At 40.0% G+C, this 19,691-nt stretch overlaps 1 protein-coding gene across 1 annotated transcript; it reads left to right on the top strand.

The window, feature by feature from the left end:
* The first annotated feature begins 1,302 nt into the window (after positions 1 to 1,302).
* On the top strand, positions 1,303 to 10,618 carry proza (protein Z, vitamin K-dependent plasma glycoprotein a). Its single transcript, XM_034030215.3, has 8 exons — positions 1,303 to 1,526; positions 4,514 to 4,674; positions 4,799 to 4,823; positions 5,974 to 6,087; positions 8,288 to 8,410; positions 8,975 to 9,060; positions 9,397 to 9,514; positions 9,634 to 10,618. The coding sequence occupies exons 1-8, from the start codon at positions 1,448 to 1,450 to the stop codon at positions 10,152 to 10,154; spliced, it is 1,227 nt and encodes a 408-aa protein (XP_033886106.1). The 5' UTR covers positions 1,303 to 1,447; the 3' UTR covers positions 10,155 to 10,618.
* Positions 10,619 to 19,691: the final 9,073 nt, after the last annotated feature.

The following is a 19,691-nucleotide window of genomic DNA, read 5'->3' as shown; positions in this document are numbered from 1 at the left end:
GTGTATTTACAGTGTAATTACCATGTAACTACACGTGGAATTACAGTATTAGACCTTGTTTTTGACCTTACTTCAACAGCACAATACAAGAAATGGACCAGATTTCAACTCCTAGTCCAGTGGTGGCTAATTAGAGAACTGACAGTGGTATTTTAATTAGGGATTGCTAACCAGGTTTCAGGTGGCCCTGGGGGGATGTTCAGCAATCCCTGCACTTTCCTTCACTGGTGCATCTGAAACACACAATTAAAACTGCACACCTTCGCCATCTCCGTCAGCTGGGAATTGAAGCTACTGGGAATTCACAAACTGTTGGTACAGGAATCCAAAACAGAAGGGAGGCAATGAGATGAGAGAGGGAGAGAGAGAGAGAGAGCGAGAGAGAGAGAGAGAGAGAGAGAGAGAGAAAAGAAAACCTAATTGAAAACACCATCAACAGTGTAAGAAGATCGTAGGCAGCCAGGACAGCACTGAATCTAAATCCGCAACAAGATTGCAAATCTTCTGTAATATACCATGACTGCTGACGCACACCACCTGCCAGTCTCTATAGACACAAGCACATACTACATATGGTATGTGCTGATACTTTGTTTTTTGTGGATTTTGTGGCCATCTTGTGGATGTTTACTGCAACTACATGGAATCGCGACCCCTATTTGATGATTAGCTCCCCTACTGACCCTGAACTTCACTCAATAAACAGTTCCATGTTCCAGGGCCCCATACAGGTTTTAAAAATACCTTCAATAGGCTGTTTGTATTATATAGTACTGTATATGCTTTAATAGTCTGGTTGAATAATAAACCTATAACCACTGTAATAATAATAATAATAATAATAATATATTATTAATAATAATAATAATAATAATAATAATAATAGTCTTGTAAGTATGTTAAATGGTACACAAGTACTTGTACTGAGGACTTCATCTGATATTGATTATTTGTAGCAAACATTTGGTTAATGAATGTCAGGTCTCAAGCCACAATAGATTTGAGCGGTTGACTGGGATTACATGTTAAAGTCCTGCACTGTTTTAATAAAAATTACTTATTTAGTTATGTTTTGTTGGTGAGAAGACATTGTCTATTACACATACTGTATGGTCTAATTAGGCTACTATATCATTAATGCAAAAACGAATCATTCATTATTGTCTTAGACAGTAAATAAGTCACCAGTTAATACAAAGTGGAGAGATCTTGAGTCTCTGTGCTTTAGCAACACAAAGACTCTGTTATCCCGCTGGATATGTGACTGGAACACTAAATACCATGCAGGACTAATCCGGCTCTGTGTCACTCGTCTAGAGACAGATTTGAAGGACAGCGCTTTAGTGACCAAAATAAATGACCGTGAAACAACAAGCGGGGAACTTTGAACTGTGTGTGCACTATATAAAGCGTTACCCCTGCTGCTTTCACAAGAGAGCCCATCAAAATGGTGTCTGTAACTTTAACTGGGGCTTTGTGGACAATCTTCCTGCTGATCTGCTCAATTAATGAAGCTGAACAAAAAGGTACAGTACAAATTCATCACAAATTACTGTATTAGGGTTTATTAGGAAATCATATAGTTCATATAAAACGAATCTGGAATTGCTAGGGCATAAATGTTAGTTATTTTACAACTATAAAATGAAATGTAGAACTTGTAATGTATTGTTCTATTCATCTCATAAACTGTAATTGCGTCATCACCACACAGTTGCACACATGCATGTTTATGACGATTCTAAAGAAGTTGTTGAGAAATCAAATGAATAATGTTTTGCTCTGCCTTTTCAGTAAATCGGCAGCATTTGGGGTACAGCAGCACTCGAGTCTTGTTGCATGTATTCAGACAGGAAAGCTCTAGATTGAATAGGTCATGGATTTGTTTATTTATTCATCAGGGATATTATATTATCTTATCTTACACAGTAGTGCACACCTCCAATCCAGTCTTTATTCCTAAGGAGTAAAACCCCCGAAAGGAATGGATCTTGTGACCCAGTTATAAACAAACAACTAAGCATGAGAAGATATTAGTTGCAAATGTTAAGCCGAAGGAAGCAGCACGAAGATACATTAAATATAAAGGAATGTGTCCAGGTTATTTGGAAGCCAGACCCTTTCTTTCCTAGGTAAAGGGTAACTCTGTGCAGGCCATATCTTTTTTCATGTTGTGTTATTTACTGACTTTTTATTTGCTCAGATTAATTTTGAATGTTACAGCAAACATCAGGTTAATGTGTGACAAGCAGGAATCCAGGCTGGTAAATCTGGAGTGGTTTAAAAGGGGCTCATCTGCTTTTGCTGTCACCAAGGTGGCTTGTGTTTTCATAATCTGCCGTGGAAGCAATGGCTCATTGCACTGCTTCTGAAGACCATTTAGTAAGGGTTGAACAATAGATTTGGCATCCCTGGTGTATTTCTGTGATCACAGCCGTAACTAGGGGTGAGCGAGCGGGGCAGCCGCCCAGGGCACAAAGCCATGAGGGGCGGAAAATGAAATAAATGCACTGCCACGCGAGTAATAATTTTGTCAGCTGTCAGCGCCCTCCTAGCATACTCTGATCGCCTGCGCCACTGCACTACAAAAGGGAATGCGTCACTTCCTTAGCAACTGTCTTAACGACCACGAACTAAACCAACACATATCGTTCGATATCGATAATAATTTCCATATCACGATGTCTTTGGATAAAAAAAAAAATCACTTACGCTCGCAGAGACATTCAACAGCTATAAATCAAGAAAAACAACAAATCCGTAACCTGTGTACCCTCTCTCGTGTGCTCTACTCCCGTTTCTTCACCTGCTTCCTCTCACCGGCCAATCCCTTACCGGAAACTATATCCTATTATCGAAAGGTGCGCGCATCAACAAACAAACAGGACCGTTTTTTTTTTTAAAAGGGATAAACACCTAAAGACAAGCTTAACACAAAAAAACATAATACACATAGGAGGCTGTGTGGTCCAGTGGTTAACGAAACGGGCTTGTAATCAGGAGGTCCCCGGTTCAAATCCCACCTCAGCCACTGACTCATTGTGTGACCCTGAGCAAGTCACTTAACCTCCTTGTGCTCCGTCTTTCGGGTGAGACGTAATTGTAAGTGACTCTGCAGCTGATGCATAGTTCACACATCCTAGTCTCTGTAAATCGCCTTGGATAAAGGCGTTTGCTGAATAAACAAATAATACACGGGAAAATGCTATTTGCATGCTGCATTAAGCACTATTGGAATTATTTTGAGATATGCGTCAATGTGATTCATTGCATTTTTTCCATGCGATTACTTACACTGTTATTAATGTGTTTTTAAAATGTGAACTTTCGGTATTATAAATGAGATGTACTTTTAAAACATCAAAACACATCTCAAAATAATGGAACATTCAGCGGGACACCGTACTTAATACTTTTAGATGTGTCGTGCATTTATAAGCAGAGAAGATTGAATTACTTCTGAATTGGCTAGCCTGCGCAGTGAAGTATATTGTAGCGATCTCGGTTAACGCAGGCATGCGCATCACACAGGGCGAGGCAATCCACACACAGGTGTAGGGCAGGTGCGAACCCGGGACCTCTCGCACTAAAACATAGCGCCGACATAGAGCCGTCTACTCTGCAAGGAACTTATGTCATTGTGTGTGATTACGTCACCTACCAGCCATACTGCTGCCTTCCCCCGTGCACGCTACAATATGTTTCATATTGCATTTGTGTTATTATATTTTTCTATATCTTGGAAGACTTCGATATTATCGATATCGAAATACGTGCACGATATCGATTTACAATTTTCATAACGATGCCCACCCCTCGTTATTATTATGGCATATCTGTGTCGTTCGCTCCCGCAGCCTTCAGGACCAGCACTACTCCTCCTAATTAAACACGTATTAAGCACCTACGTAATAAAGGTAAACCAAAACATTACCATAGGATCGACAACAAGTAAGAAATTAATTTATAAGAAAATGGAAATAGATTAACCGCCTTACAATTCACCATCCTGAACTACAAGATGTTAAATGTGATACCAGTATTTATTTATTGGTATAAAATGGGGGCAAATATGATTGCCTAGGCTCTGTCTGTGATCATCACCCAGATGATTTGGGAGAGAATGCTTGAAAAGAAACACAGCTAGCAAGTGAGTTTGTGTTTTTGGTATGAAGTCTTAATAATCCACCCATTTCTACAGTTTATTACATGAGGTTGGATTGGGAGCAAGGAGCTCCACGTGGCATTATATTTATTTTACATTACACCCTGCTAATATACATTGTTCCATTGATACCAGTTTAATTAGCTCAATTTGCATCAGGCATGCCATTTAAAAGGTCCGAATCATTTTTGGTTCCATGTGGAAACTATTTTCTTAGCATCCTCAATATTGCACAATTTTTGTTTGTACACTACATGTAATTCATAAAAATCTAACAATTTAACAATGGGTTTTAAAAGTTATGCTAACTGTCTCATATCTGTTGGATGCTTCTCTCTTTTATTCCAGTCTTTCTCGCCAAAGAAAATGCGGATGAGATCCTTGGACGACATAAACGTGCAAATTCTAAAGGAGAAGAAATATTAACTGGTAACATAGAACGCGAATGCATTGAAGAGGTCTGTACTTACGAAGAAGCCCGGGAAGTATTTAAAGACACCTACAATACGGTGGGTGCTCTTTTTATAAACCCTTTTCATACCATTGTGTTACTCTTCCCAACAGTGGCAGGGTTTTAAATGTCCGTATGCAGCTCCAAGTTACATTCATTTTATTTTCATTCTTTCTTTACAGGATATATTCTGGTCAATGTATATTGGTGAGTAGGCTTTTACGCTCTGTCTATGTTTAAGCAAGACGAAATCAACGTTTAACCTTATAACTCTTTAACGCAGGATTTTTCACAAATCTGTGCATTTTTATTATTATTTTATTTTACAAACGCTTAACTTAACGACAAAGTTGACGAATGTTGAACTCAAATGTGTCAAATGTATTTTTCCACTAGGTGGCAGCATTCAGCAAGAAATACAGAGTGAAAACTGCTTAATGTGATCATGCGCATTTATCTTTAACGGTTCACTCAATAAAAGTAGGTTTTGTATTGATTGAAAAGCAAATCATGCACTTAGTGTATCGAGTGCGGATTTCAGGCTCTTACTCTGCATTCACAATAAGCAGCTGAGACTTGCATGCATAGTTTGTTTTTGGCACTTTATTTAGAATCAAAGGCTGTATTCAAACACATTTCAAAACTCTAAGTAATAAAAAAAGGGAACATCATTTAAAAATAACTGCACTGCCTGGCCACTTTATTAGGACCTGTCTCAAAACAGACACCGTTTCCCCTGATCACAGGGAGACACAGACTCCTCAAGGTGCTGGAAGGTGTCTCAGTGGAGGTTAATCTTTTGTCAGTAATGCAGCTATTAGACTTGACAAGCTCTCTCTCTGTTTTGCTGTTGCTGATACAGTCTGATGACCAATGCTTTGAAGCATCTCTCTGCCAGCGTTTGACATGAATTTGGCAGTTTCCTGACTTAGGGAGGCAAAAATGTCAGGGAATGTTTCCCCTCATCGTGCTACAGTGAATCCCTCTGGGCAGGCACTCAGTGAGCTCAACAGCGAACACCTGCAGGGCTGGCCTTTGTCCTTCAGAGGCCAGTAGCTTGCTGATATCCGCTCTCGAGTTCCTGGGTGAAAAAGGAAGCTGGCTTGGTCGTGGGATCGGGGGATGCCCACCGAACCTTCAGGTCTCCTGAGCTGTGAAGGGAAAAGCAATTGGGCATTGCAAATTGGGGAAAAAATAATAATTGGACACACTAAATTAATTAAAAAAATAAATTAAAATTATCGTATTTGCCATTGTATATAGAGTTTCCTGCCTGAAAGTTTAGCTTTAAATTCTGGACCACTGTGCAGTATTTCTTGAAAATCCATTGTGTCTCGGTTTGCTGGCAATGCTGTAGATGGGGATCAGTGTTCATCCAACCCCTGTCTGAACGGAGGGGTGTGTGCGGACAGCGTGGGAAGATACGATTGCATCTGCAAAGCAGGCTTCTCTGGAGACAGGTGTGAAACTGGTAAGTAGGGGTGCATTCTATATTTGGAGACAGATTTGAAAGGAGCTCATTTCATGGAAGGAATAAGAGTGTTAACACTATGAAAACTAGCAAGAAATACTACCAACACAAGCACTAGTTTCAAGTGGAGATGATGTTTACTGTACCAGATGTCTGTTTTAAAATGAACATACATGTTTGATATAACATGGGCTTCTTTAAAAACTGCACCTTTGAAGCATATGTAATGATTGGAAGCACAAGGTATATGGAATTATTTTGTAAGCTACAATTAACATTGACTGAAGAGAGACCCCAGTGAAACAGTGAGTTGTTTAAATGTCTGTTTGTTTTCTTTGTCGGACGATGGAAGAGGTTGCAAATGTCATTGAAGACCATTAGTGTAGGTTGTGCTTCACATCGTGACATTATCAGTGTAGTGCCTGCTTCATAGTCACATTATCAGTGTAGTGCCTGCTTCACAGTCACATAATCAGTGTAGTGTCTGCTTCACATCATGACATTATCAGTGTAGTGCCTGCTTCATAGTCACATTATCAGTGTAGTGCCTGCTTCACAGTCACATAATCAGTGTAGTGTCTGCTTCACATCATGACATTATCAGTGTAGTGCCTGCTTCACAGTCACATTATCAGTGTAGTGCCTGCTTCACATCATGACATTATCAGTGTAGTGCCTGCCTCATAGTCACATTATTAGTGTAGTGCCTGCTTCACAGTCACATAATCAGTGTAGTGCCTGCTTCACATCATGACATTATCAGTGTAGTGCCTGCCTCATAGTCACATTATCAGTGTAGTGCCTGCTTCACAGTCACATAATCAGTGTAGTGCCTGCTTCACATCATGACATTATCAGTGTAGTGCCTGCTTCACAGTCACATTATCAGTGTAGTGCCTGCTTCACAGTCACATAATCAGTGTAGTGCCTGCTTCACATCATGACATTATCATTGTAGTGTCTGCTTCACAGTCACATTATCAGTGTAGTGCCTGCTTCACAGTCACATAATCAGTGTAGTGCCTGCTTCACATCATGACATTATCAGTGTAGTGCCTGCCTCATAGTCACATTATCAGTGTAGTGCCTGCTTCACATCATGACATTATCAGTGTAGTGCCTGCTTCACAGTCACATAATCAGTGTAGTGCCTGCTTCACATCATGACATTATCAGTGTAGTGCCTGCTTCAGTCACATTATCAATGTAGTGCCTGCTTCACATCATGACATTATCAGTGTAGTGCCTGCTGCACAGTCACATTATCAGTGTAGTGCCTGCTTCACATCATGACATTATCAGTGTAGTGCCTGCTTCACAGTCACATTATCAATGTAGTGCCTGCTTCACATCATGACATTATCAGTGTAGTGCCTGCTTCACAGTCACATTATCAATGTAGTGCCTGCTTCACAGTCACATAATCAGTGTAGTGCCTGCTTCACAGTCACATTATCAGTGTAGTGCCTGCTTCACATCATGACATTATCAGTGTAGTGCCTGCTTCACAGTCACATAATCAGTGTAGTGCCTGCTTCACATCATGACATTATCAGTGTAGTGCCTGCTTCACAGTCACATTATCAGTGTAGTGCCTGCTTCACAGTCACATTATCAGTGTAGTGCCTGCTTCACATCATGACATTATCAGTGTAGTGCCTGCTTCACAGTCACATAATCAGTGTAGTGCCTGCTTCACATCATGACATTATCAGTGTAGTGCCTGCTTCACAGTCACATTATCAGTGTAGTGCCTGCTTCACAGTCACATTATCAGTGTAGTGCCTGCTTCACAGTCACATTATCAGTGTAGTGCCTGCTTCACAGTCACATTATCAATGTAGTGCCTGCTTCACATCATGACATTATCAGTGTAGTGCCTGCTGCACAGTCACATTATCAGTGTAGTGCCTGCTTCACAGTCACATTATCAATGTAGTGCCTGCTTCACAGTCACATTATCAGTGTAGTGCCTGCTTCACAGTCACATTATCAGTGTAGTGCCTGCTTCACATCATGACATTATCAGTGTAGTGCCTGCTTCACAGTCACATTATCAGTGTAGTGCCTGCTTCACATCGTGAAAAATAATGTGCTTGCAACAGATACCCAGGGAATGAAACTGCAGTTTTCTAATGTCATATTTTAGGATACAATGACACATGTCTGCTTAATAGGAATATGTGTGTTTGTTTTTCAGATAATACACAATGCCTTGACAACTGCAATCAGTTTTGTAAGCCAGGGTATAAATCGTATGCTTGTTTCTGTGCCAAAGGATATGAGCTTGATAAGAGAGACAGAAACAAGTGTAAAGCCGTTGGTAAGAGTATTAACTTATCTACCATAAAGTTACTTCATAAAATATACTGTTATAGTTTCAAAAGAACCATCGCGAAAAAAAAAAAAAACATTCACTGTTCAGAAAACCTCAGGTCTGGGTTGAATTTGATGCTGAAGTGAAGTAAAAAAAAAAAAAAAAAAAAAAAAAAAAAAACCTCACCCTGGCCTGCTCTAGAATGTATTTTAAAGCTGCATCAGCAATATTATTTACACAAGTGGGTGTGGCCTGTTCCAGACCGCTGTGATGTCACACTGTTGAAAGTAAGAACCTGTTCTCAAATTGGGAGTGCACTTAAATATAAATATATATCTTGATAGGGTTTCAAAATGACATAATAATGAGGCCTTCTATACCAAGCACAGGTCCGTTTGTGGGGTCACACAGCTACTAGACCTTAAGAATAGCGTTTGCCTTTTTCAAGCATTTTCTACAGAGGTGGTGTGTACAGAGAATGCAGAATGGGCAGACTTTCTCCATGATGTATCCCTGTGACCCGCTGTGTACCCACAATGTATTTATTCATTCACTCGTTTCCACTTGCAGTGGATTTTCCTTGTGGAAAAGTGAAGAAGCCGAGTTCCTGGAATCCGGTTTCATCGTTGTGCGCAGAAGAAGAATGCCCCTGGCAGGTACAGTATCCTTATGCAGTATTGGGGAATATTGGGGCTGAGCAGCACAGCAGGGGAATAAGCCACTAGCCTCTCATGCCTGTTCAAAACTTCAGCTTCTGGATCACAGATGGGGGGTGTCTGTCTGTGTGTCTGTACATCTGCCCATCCGTATTTCACACTTGTATTTTTGCATGTACTGTATCTGTTTATCCAGTTGTCATGAAACAGCAACGAACCACCCTGTCCCAGTACTTTTGGGAGGGTAGCAGGTCTGTTGTGTTGTTTAAGCAGTAAGTAGGTTTTCCTCTTTTACAAAGTGTAACATGTTTGTTTTGGACTTGTCTCTTGGATAAGGTTGAGTTAAAAAACGAAGAATCCAAAACATTTTGTAACGGCGTCATCCTGAGCAACAAAGCAGTTCTAACCACAGCCAGCTGCACTTCGAAATTCGCCAACTTTCGTGTTTTTGTAGGTAAGCTGCAGAATTATTTGTAGTGTCAAAATTATTAAACCACGATGGATAATTTACCTTCTTGCAAAAACAAGAACCGTTTGATTTATTTTCTTTCTTTTTTGTTTTTCTTTTCCCAGGGAAACAGCAAAAGCAAGTCCTGTACATCAAGACCATTAACTTACATCCAAAATATAGGGAAAACAGCTATGAGAACGACATTGCTGTGGTCAAACTGAGAGAGGAGATCATATTCAAAAAAGCAGTGGTCCCCCCCTGTCTTCCTGAAAAAGACTTTGCTGAGAATGTACTGATGAAGGCAGGGCAGAAAACAAAAGCCACTAGCTGGCAAAAGGATGGCGATACATTCGTTGAGCGTCTGCTCAATATCCAAGGCCTTAACTATGAGCCTCTAGATTGGTGCCAACAAAAACACAACTTTACAATCACCAGCAAAATGTTCTGTGTCCAAGCAGATAATGAAAATGCACTGTGCAAGTCCTCCCCAGGGAGTCCTCTTATCACATCCCACAAGGATTTCAGTTATCTGACTGGCATTCTCATTGCTGCACCCAGCGAATACAATTGCAGGAATGGGTATGTTTACTTCAAAATATCAAGATATCTCTCCTGGCTCAAGCCTTTGCTCAGAGATGCCTAAATGCAAAATAAAATTATACTCTCTACAAAGGGAAGTATAAATGCAAGTCTTGTAGCTGTCTATACATTTAAAGCCAGCATTACATTTTAAAATCTTAATTTTCTTGATTAGCAGTGTCAGTTTAACATACAGTTGCCAGAAATGAAGACCCTCGCATTTGTTTAATTTTCTTCCCATTTTGATTATCCCTTGTGAAGACTGTTTAACACTAAACCTGAACTTGTTGCATCCTAGTTCATATTGTATTTTAGTAGTATTATTTGCACTTACTGTAAACTATACTGTATTTAAATATTAAGCTTGCACTGTAACCCTGTAAGTTGCCTTGGATAAAGGCATCTGCCAAATAAATACATAATAATAATAATAATAATAATAATAATAATAATAATATCTTCTGTTCATACAACTAGAACACTGAAATGTGAATATTATTACTAAGACAAATAAAAGATGTAAAACACTCTCTGCTGTAGAAGTACTCTGTTGGGCTGGTGGGTTTCTATACCACTCATTAACACAAAGGATGTGGGTCTATCAAATGGGAACTTTGCATACAAAAAATGAAATATTTCCTTTAGAAGTTGCTTCACCTGTAGAGGGTTTATCTGCAGAAGTTAACTTCTCTGTCACCACATTTTAAAGTAATTTCCCATACTTTCCATCCAGTTTTTAATGTGAGAAATGAAGAAGAAACATTTCTATATCAAAAAGGGATAAGTTGTAAAGAATACTACACCGTTAGTAAAAAAAATAAAACAAACAAACAAAAAAAAAAGTTCTGAGGGTGTATTTGAGTTTCTTCCACTTGGTGGCGCTGCTGTTTAGGAAATGAAAAAAGCTTGACGAAGGGTTTTTATGTTTGACTGTCTTTTGAATTTAAAGTCCATATCTTAGATAGAAAATCATTTTTTAGCTTTGAGGTCGTACTTGGTTTACTTTCACAATGAGCAAGAAATTAAATCTCCATGATCAATTTTATAGCACTGAGAGATGTAAAATGATCAATAATTCCGGAAAATACCGACAACGCACCGATGATGCACGAAGTTGACGTGACGTCACTAGGGGAACACATACCAGAAACAAATGAGAGATATACATGGCTTCACACATGAAATAACCATGCTGTCATGAGGAACCCAAGCGACACGCCCCATGTCTGCAGGTCGGCAATTCTGAATGTTATTATTATTTGTTTATTTAGCAGACGCCTTTATCCAAGGCGACTTACAGAGACTAGGGTATGTGAACTATGCATCAGCTGCAGAGTCACTTACAATTACATCTCACCCGAAAGACGGAGCACAAGGAGGTTAAGTGACTTGCTCAGGGTCACACAATGAGTCAGTGGCTGAGGTGGGATTTGAACCGGGGACCTTCTGGTTACAAGCCCGTTTCTTTAACCACTGGACCACACAGCCTTGTATATCTTGTATACAGTTGATCTTGTATACAGTTAACCCCGGCTAGCAGTTCATTTGAACTCTGAACTGCACGTAATTATTATAATTTCTTGGTAGACACCCTTACCTTACCCAGTAATGTGCATATGAACATTACGTTAAAGACAAAATTGAAAATCGAAAGCTTACCTAAAAAAGCTGGATGAGTGCATTCATTCTTTTGATTTCTGCATTAGAAATCCTGAGCGCGCAATGTGTTTGTACTGGGTTATAGTACTCTGACGTTATTGTTTTTATTAAGTCAGCAATATGATAGCCGTGCTCATGTTTATTGACTTGGGTAGTTTTGGGCCACGGAGTTTAGTATTTCGGTTTCTAAATGGTTCCGCTGTTGTCAGGGGAAAATGAATCAATGGTCACTTGATGATTGTCTTTGTGAACAGCTGTCTTTGTAAAGGTCTGCGTGTGTTTGTGAACTTGTGTACCAGTGTCTTACAAAAGAGAAAAAATAAAATTTGTACCTACCAGAAACCAACAAACAAAAGCTTTAGTCTCCATGTTCCGAAGTGATCATTGCATTGTGCACTGACGAATACAGTTCTTTTTTTCAGGCAGTGGATTCCCTTGCCCCTATCTGAGGTGAAATGTATTTTTGACACCGTTTCTTTTCTCATTTTTATGATTCATAATAAGTTAATATGTTGTGTGCTGGGTGTCAATGTTCATAACAGAAATTCTTTTCATTTAGCTTTGTGGTCCTCTCACCCACACTGCAGGAATTAGCGGCTTTAAACCAGCCCTGGCTCCTCATGCGGCGCGCTGTTGACACTGATATGGCGGGTGTTGCTGTATTGTCCTAGTGCAGAGGTTTTTAACCTTTTTTTGAAACTATCCCTGTTATGTGGAGTTTTCAGCTTAAGTGTCCCGTTACAATTTTCCATTAACTGAATGCTACTACAGTTGCAATAACAGGCAGCATATAATGATTACCACATTATTTTTTTTCCCCCGTTTATTTAATATATAATTTATGTCAATAGGTCGGGACTCACAAACTGCTGTTTTAGGACAGAATACCAAACAGTAGGCCTAATGCTTAAGCTTTTAATTGCATGTCTTTGGGATGCACAGAAGTAAAAGACAGCATTTGGGAATCTCTTTGCAAATACTCGTATTCGCTTTCTATTCAGCAAAGTTATTATAAATAATACAAAATAGTCTGCACTGTAAATGTTTATCGCATTACCATTTACTTCTCAGCATAATGCGTGCCTTTTAAAGTGTACAATATCAAAAAAAATTGCAGTCGCGCCAAATAAATAAAATAAAAACTGTCAAAGTATGAGTATTGTGATTATTATTTATGCTTTCCGGAGCATTTATACATTTAAAAAATGTCGAAATCTTGTGCTTCGCTGATAAGCTTTCAATTATACCAGCAGCTGAACACACCAAAATTAATCAACAGCACAGAACGCTCTCCATAAGCAACAGAATTTTTTTTGCCTAACTCTCTATATATTTACCACAATACTTTGCGCACAGTGAGACAGAAGTCTCTTGAAAATCAGCGGAGGCGAGTATCTTGTTAAATAGATTACCTTTTGAAACGCCCTTCTAAATATTTTTGGTGGGAGCAGTTTTGAGTAAGGCTGGATTTTCGTTGATTAAAATATTAGTGTGTGCTCCCATTGGCTAGAAAGGTTGCAGTGTTTTCGGCACTTGCGAGTTTGACAGTTGAAAGTTTGGTTGATTCGAAATTTGCAGGTCCGTACAGCCTTTCGTATTAATGAATTGACAAATTAATTAACGAATTATTAGAAGAATTAACAAATACGTTTATGAATTACTGTATGACTTGACAAATTTATGGCCGAATTGCTGGACAAATTAACCAATTCACGAATTGACAAACAAATTGACAAACTAACGGCTGGATAGTTTTGGCACAAATGGCGCTCCATATGGAAGAGTGGCAATCCACTCAATCGAAATCACGCATGCGTACTGGTGGAAAGTACAGACGTGACAGATTCTGTGTTTTTTATTTATCTGTGTTTCACTTTGAGCTGCTAAACAAAATTTAAATACTTATGCACAATGGTTTAGAGATAATATATACCGTAAAAAAAATCAATATCATCCTTTTTTTTTACTTTTAGTTTGTAATTGCATTTCAGAGTCGTCTGGTGTACCCCCTATTCCATTAGAAGTACCCCCAGGGGTATGCGTACCCCCAGTTGAAAACCCCTGTTTGAGTACTCCCCCAGGGAGATATTTCAAGGACCCTTGTCCATTATAAGTGCCAGTAAGTATAAATAAAGTCTCCACATTCATTACCAGGCAGCTGAAGGACAGTAAGCGGGCCTGTTTCAGCTGCAGTGTTCGTTGCCTTGGTGCTCTCCTTGGAAACATCTTGGTCGTTCCAAAACAGCCAGCTCTTGTGTTTTTGTTGTTGTTTCTGTTAGAAGATTTTCCTGCGATGTCCTTTAAGGTACAATCTTCCATGCTTCTGTTTTATTGAAGCCACTGTCTCATCTTTCCTGAGCTGCCTGACATTGAAAACGATTCCTTCTGGGAGCCAGCCAGGGGAACTATGGGGAGCAAGCTTTGTCTCATTCAGAGTGCAGGAGGAGAATCTCAACATAGGAGACAATGGAAACAGGACTCGCGAACGATCCCTAGTGTGCTCTCTGAAGAGCATATCATATTGAAGGCAGTGAATTTAACTAACAAGTCATTTCCTGTATGTGCATCAGACCCTGCCATCAGAAGCTGTAAGTAGACTAATATGCATGTTAATCCGTTCATGTTCATCCCAAACATGCTCAATTGGATTGAGAGCCAAGGGTTGTAGTGGACATGGTCAAAAGTATCTGTCATGCTCCTCAAACCATTCTGGGTTGGTGCTTAACCTTTTTATTATTATTACCTATTGCCCACAGGGTGCAAGTGCAGCACTGTCAGGTGGACTTGATCTGCAACCATTCTTACTGCACAGTGGCTTTGCTGCAGCGTCCCTGAGTAATCATCCATTACAATTCTAAAACGTAGAAGAGATAACTACTCACAGAGCCTTTTAATGAAATGTCTGAGCTGTTTGTCTGTCTCTGGTTTAGGAATTGTATTTGGTGCGTTTTTTTCTTTCTCAAAAAAAAATTAAAATTGCAAATTGGAAAAAAAAAGACGCTTGAGAATCTAGCTCATAGAGCCTAATGTGATGGTTCATATTATTAACAGACTGCTATTATTATAGGGGAAACAAAGAAGTTGTTTTGGTGAAAATGAAACAGACTCCCCCTACATGGAGATCGGAACCCTAAGGCACTGCTCCAGTAAAGAGCTATATTTAGTGCATGCTCTGTGTGCATCTCTCTCGCTCTCTGACTCCACAGTGTAGACGGGTCTGTTCTGGCTGATCGCCCTCCCAGCATCACTGACTCACAGGATAATTCCAGATCAGCACTAACTCACTGCACTAGGAAACCCTCCCCATACAAGAAAGCACTGCAGCACAACTGTAGTCCAATGATAGCAGACACATCAGATGTTATTTGAGACCCTGGTGAACGGAACACAAACCTTAAGTTATTATCCAGATTGGACTCACAATCTCATTGTGTATGCCAATTGACCAATGAAAATGTTGCACAAAAAGTTAGTTGACGTATTCAGACTGAGAGCTCACAAACCCAGACAGCCTACTGGTGCTAAATTATCAAACCCCGCCCTAATCAACCCTTCTCCTCCTCCCTCCTCCCTCACAACTTCCCACACGACGCGAACCTTCTCTCCTGTGTATGTGGATGAGTGTGGGTGGCTCATGTGAGTAGTCCTGAGCCAATGAGAAACTATCATCATCCACGGTTGCTAAGTATTATTTTTTTTTAATTAAACATGTCTACTTGTGCCAGAATGTAATGTTGCTGGCGTTATATGAGTTATAAATTTGCACCCCTGTATAAAAAGCAGATTCCAGAGTGACAGACACACTGTGACTGTGAGGATCAGGACGTTCAGAGTTTATTTTAATGGCATGAGTACTTCCAACGTACCCCTACAATCTAAACAATGCACATTAAAACTACAAACCAGCTCCCCTGTGCCCTCTCCAGTGCTGAACTCTGCCTGTTAAAAGAGTGTTGACTGCTGTAATCATCAAATCCCTTGTCCTCATTAAAGCTGCTAATTAATTGTGCCTCCTGCAGGTTTCCTCGGCAGCTGTAACGCCCTGGACCAGTTAGAGCCCTGAATCCTCGAGGGCTCGGGTTAATTGAAATCTGTGCTGTGAGTGAGCAGTGTAGACATTTTAATGAGACTGCAGCAAAGGACCCTGATGTCAGATGAGATCATGGAGCCACGTTTCAATGAAAATTCAAGAATACAAGCATTCCAGCTTGCTCTTTCTTTAGCCCTGTTTCCACATGGAACAGATTGCTTTGGAACCCAGTCCATGATGACTGAATCAGATTACTTAGAAACTGCTATTCCAGACACCATGTTCTGCTAGGGTGTCTTCTCACTAATGGAAATTGTCAGACTTGTCTATAAGGGTACATCGCTCCTTTGTATGTGTGTTCACCCTGGAGAGTGAATCTAAGACAGCTGTCTCCTCACACATCTAAATATTCATTTTATAGGTGTTTCTTGTAAAGTGTTATCAGTATGCAAAAACATATAAAACAAGGAGACAAGATGATATACCCTCCTGCTGCTGCATGTAGTCGCAGGAGGGTGGCTGTTTAGTTCACAGACTAAAGGCATAAAGGCTACAGAAAGGGCGTATGATATAGTGAGAGCTCTTTGGGTTGCCTGTAGATCCAGTTCAGTGAGCTGGCTCCAGGAGAGATTTACACATTTCACAATCACTAATGCTGAATCATTGATCTTGCTTGCCTGGGAAAGCCCCGCTGAGACATTTCTCTGTCCGCAGTTGATATAGCTGGGGCCCTCATGCTAGCTGCTTTGTTTAATTGTACATACGCTTGCTGTAGCTCTGTCAACAGGCTGTAGGTCTACTGTGAGCAAGTGGATTTGAAGTGACAAACCTGCAAAGCTAAAGTACCTAACAGTGTACAGCAAACGGACAAATGGAAATATTTCTCTTAACAGTGTTTGTGTAACTGCTATCCAGTATCACTCGCCCCATAGACTGTCTGCTTGAAAGCTCTCCAGCCTCCTCCACCAACCAGAAATAGCAAATCCATTCTGCCCTTTGATACCTCCTTCAGGACCTCATAATGCCTCAGGATTATCTGCAGCAATTAAACTCCACGCAGCTCAGCACAGCCAAGTGGGGGGATCTGCATAAACAGCATCACATTGCAGAGCCTGTTATCTCCAACTTGATCAGCATCCATTTGAACTGTTAACTATATACAACACTTCCATTCAAACCTGACCTCAGCCTGGGTTTCACTGACCCAGACCATCTTCACTGCATACAAACAGAAAGAGGGCAGGCTAGTCTCCCTTTAGTTCAGGTGCATATTCACTATGTCTTGCAGATCCCCATCAGGGAAAGTTGAACACACTATACATTACATGCAGGATATTCTTTCATCACTGTACACAACTTTGATACAGGCTACTCTTCTCTTGCGTCTCATAAAAACTCCAATCTTGATGCCTAAGTAATTCACAATCGTCACATGATTAAAGTTTATGTCAATCACATAGTTTCAACGGGTGTAGATTGTGCCTTATTTAGTTCAGGGGATCAAGAAAAACACCCCAATAATTAGTAGAACATGATTTTAATGAACATATATGTAAATGCACTGAATAATGTAGAGTGGTAGGGTAGAACAGACTGACTCTTGTCACATTGTCACCTTAGCATTTAAAAGCACTGTATGATGCATTCTGTCAGTGATCTACACTAGTTTAGGTTAACTGAATTTGAATTCTTGTTGCTTGGCAACTGTATGCAGTGCAAGAATGTTGAAACAAACAATAACAATTGGACATTAAAGAATCTTTGTCAAACCCAAAACAGACACGCATAAAACCACATACTGCCATGACCCCCACCCTCATCACCATCACAACTTTCACCTGTAAAAAAAACTCCTACCATATTTCACTGGGCCCCTCTCACCAACTGCATGAGAACCTGGCCTAAACTGAACAGGATGTCATCACTTGAGGGCAGTGTTGTCTGACACTGTTGACAATGTGCCTGTGTGTTTTTTAAACACTCTCTGGACCTGCATTAGCAATAAGTGCTCTCCAGTGAAAACAGGAGTACGGTAAATAACAGCAATATCGCTTTCATATCACAGTATCTCAAAGCGCTTTTATCACAATAGGGGCACGGGGGAGCCTGGTCTAAATGCTGGTGGTTCTCAATGATTTGATCACTAAAATAGGGTCTTTTGTGCACCACATCCTGCTATTTTAATAAGGCTTCTATAGTAACAGACAAACCATAGGCCCCAATCTTCTCAAGCAAGCATTTTAACCATTATACAAAAGGATCAGTCCCTTGAACAAGTGCCTTTTAGAGCTCTTGTCTCCTCTGCAGGGGTCAGTGGGGTCCTCAACAGCCCAATAATTCATAAAAAAAACTGTACAAACAGACTTTTATTTAACATCATGTAATCAAAGAAACTACAAAATGATATCGCAAAAGTACCAGAAGCCATAATAGTAGTACAGTATTTCAATTGCGGTATGTAATTCAATATGTTAACGTAACATTATTCACCAGGTTTCATTCAGCTTTATGAAGCAAAATTAGTTCATTCTATAGGGTGATGCCAAAGTTTTGAGACAGGCTTCCAGTTATGACAAAACAAAACAAGCAACACTAAATATGTTGTACATCGTATTGTTATAACCTAGATGGGTTGCTTTTCGTAAGAAGCAATAGAATCGTGGTAGTAGTGCTCAGTTTAAGTGTTTGGATAACTATGTTATTTGCCGGCGTTTCTAATCGTAGAGCCTATCTGTTTTTTCGAAGGACGGGGCGGTACTGCTGTTACATCACAAGCTCCGCCCCGTCTGCCTCTGCCTCTGCAAAGATATGTGTTTGTCTGTCTGTGTGCAGATCCCTGTTACCCCGGGCTCGGTCCTGCTGACATGCAGCTCGGAGGGAAGTTTGCAGGAAAACCAGCTTCCCATGATGCAACCTTTGCTAGGAGGCAGAGGATCTGTTTCCAATTGCTCTTAATTACCTTCACCGCAGGGAACCTCATTGACAACATCCGCCTGTGTCTGCGCATATTGGAGCTGGTTCTGTATGGGTTCAGAACCATACCAAACTGAGCGCTTGGAGTTAGGGTTCGAATCGCTATTGAGACTTTTTTGTTACTGCAGCGTTACACTTTCTACCGTACCTTGCTGTTGTAAACTTGTGGTCTGTTGTTTGGGTGAGCACTTTTTAAAAGTAGATGGGTGTTGTAACGATAAGAGTTACTGACTGCAATTATTATGCCGCCATCTAGTGGACATGTGAAAAGTGAAAAAGTTTTAGTTGAATAACGTGAACTGGACAATCGGAAGTCTGTGTCGCATCTCATATTAAGTAACAAACGTTACAGGTAACTAAGGGGAAGTTCTGTATTGAATTACTGAAATCTTTGTTAGAACTCTGTTATTAATCCAGGGTATATATATATATATATATATATATATATATATATATATATATATATATATATATATATATATATATATATATATTCTACATTTGTTAGATAATATGGCAGTATGTATTTAATATATTAACCACCCTCCACAAAACAACAGGAGGATGTGTGGTCCAGTGGTTAAAGAAAAGGGCTTGTAACCAGGAAGTACCCGGTTCAAATCTCACCTCAGCCACTGACTCATTGTGTGACCCTGAGCAAGTCACTTAACCTCCTTGTGCTCCGTCTTTCGGGTGAGACGTAAGTGACTCTGCAACTGATGCATCGTTCACACACCCTAGTCTCTGTAAGTCGCCTTGGATAAAGGCGTCTGCTAAATAAACAAATAATAAAAAATAATAACTTCATACAAGAAACGTAATCATTTCTTAATGATCACCACCTTCAAATCCTACAGGGACATTCACGAACTCTTGGATGCAGTAGCACCTGCCAACCGACCTCCGAATATCCCCAGATATGAAAGCACATACACATTG

The sequence above is a fragment of the Acipenser ruthenus genome, chromosome 13, assembly GCF_902713425.1.
Source record: "Acipenser ruthenus chromosome 13, fAciRut3.2 maternal haplotype, whole genome shotgun sequence".
Taxonomy (NCBI): Eukaryota; Metazoa; Chordata; class Actinopteri; order Acipenseriformes; family Acipenseridae; genus Acipenser; species Acipenser ruthenus.
Note: the sequence above shows the minus strand (reverse complement) of the source record. Positions and strands in the feature narration are given on the sequence as shown.

Coding starts and splice junctions, on each gene's coding strand:
- proza (XM_034030215.3), top strand. CDS start 1,448: ATGGTGTCTGTAACTTTAACTGGGGCTTTGTGGACAATCTTCCTGCTG. Junction 4,824..5,973: donor ATTCTGGTCAATGTATATTG/GTGAGTAGGCTT, acceptor GCAATGCTGTAG/ATGGGGATCAGTGTTCATCC. Junction 8,411..8,974: donor AAACAAGTGTAAAGCCGTTG/GTAAGAGTATTA, acceptor TTCCACTTGCAG/TGGATTTTCCTTGTGGAAAA.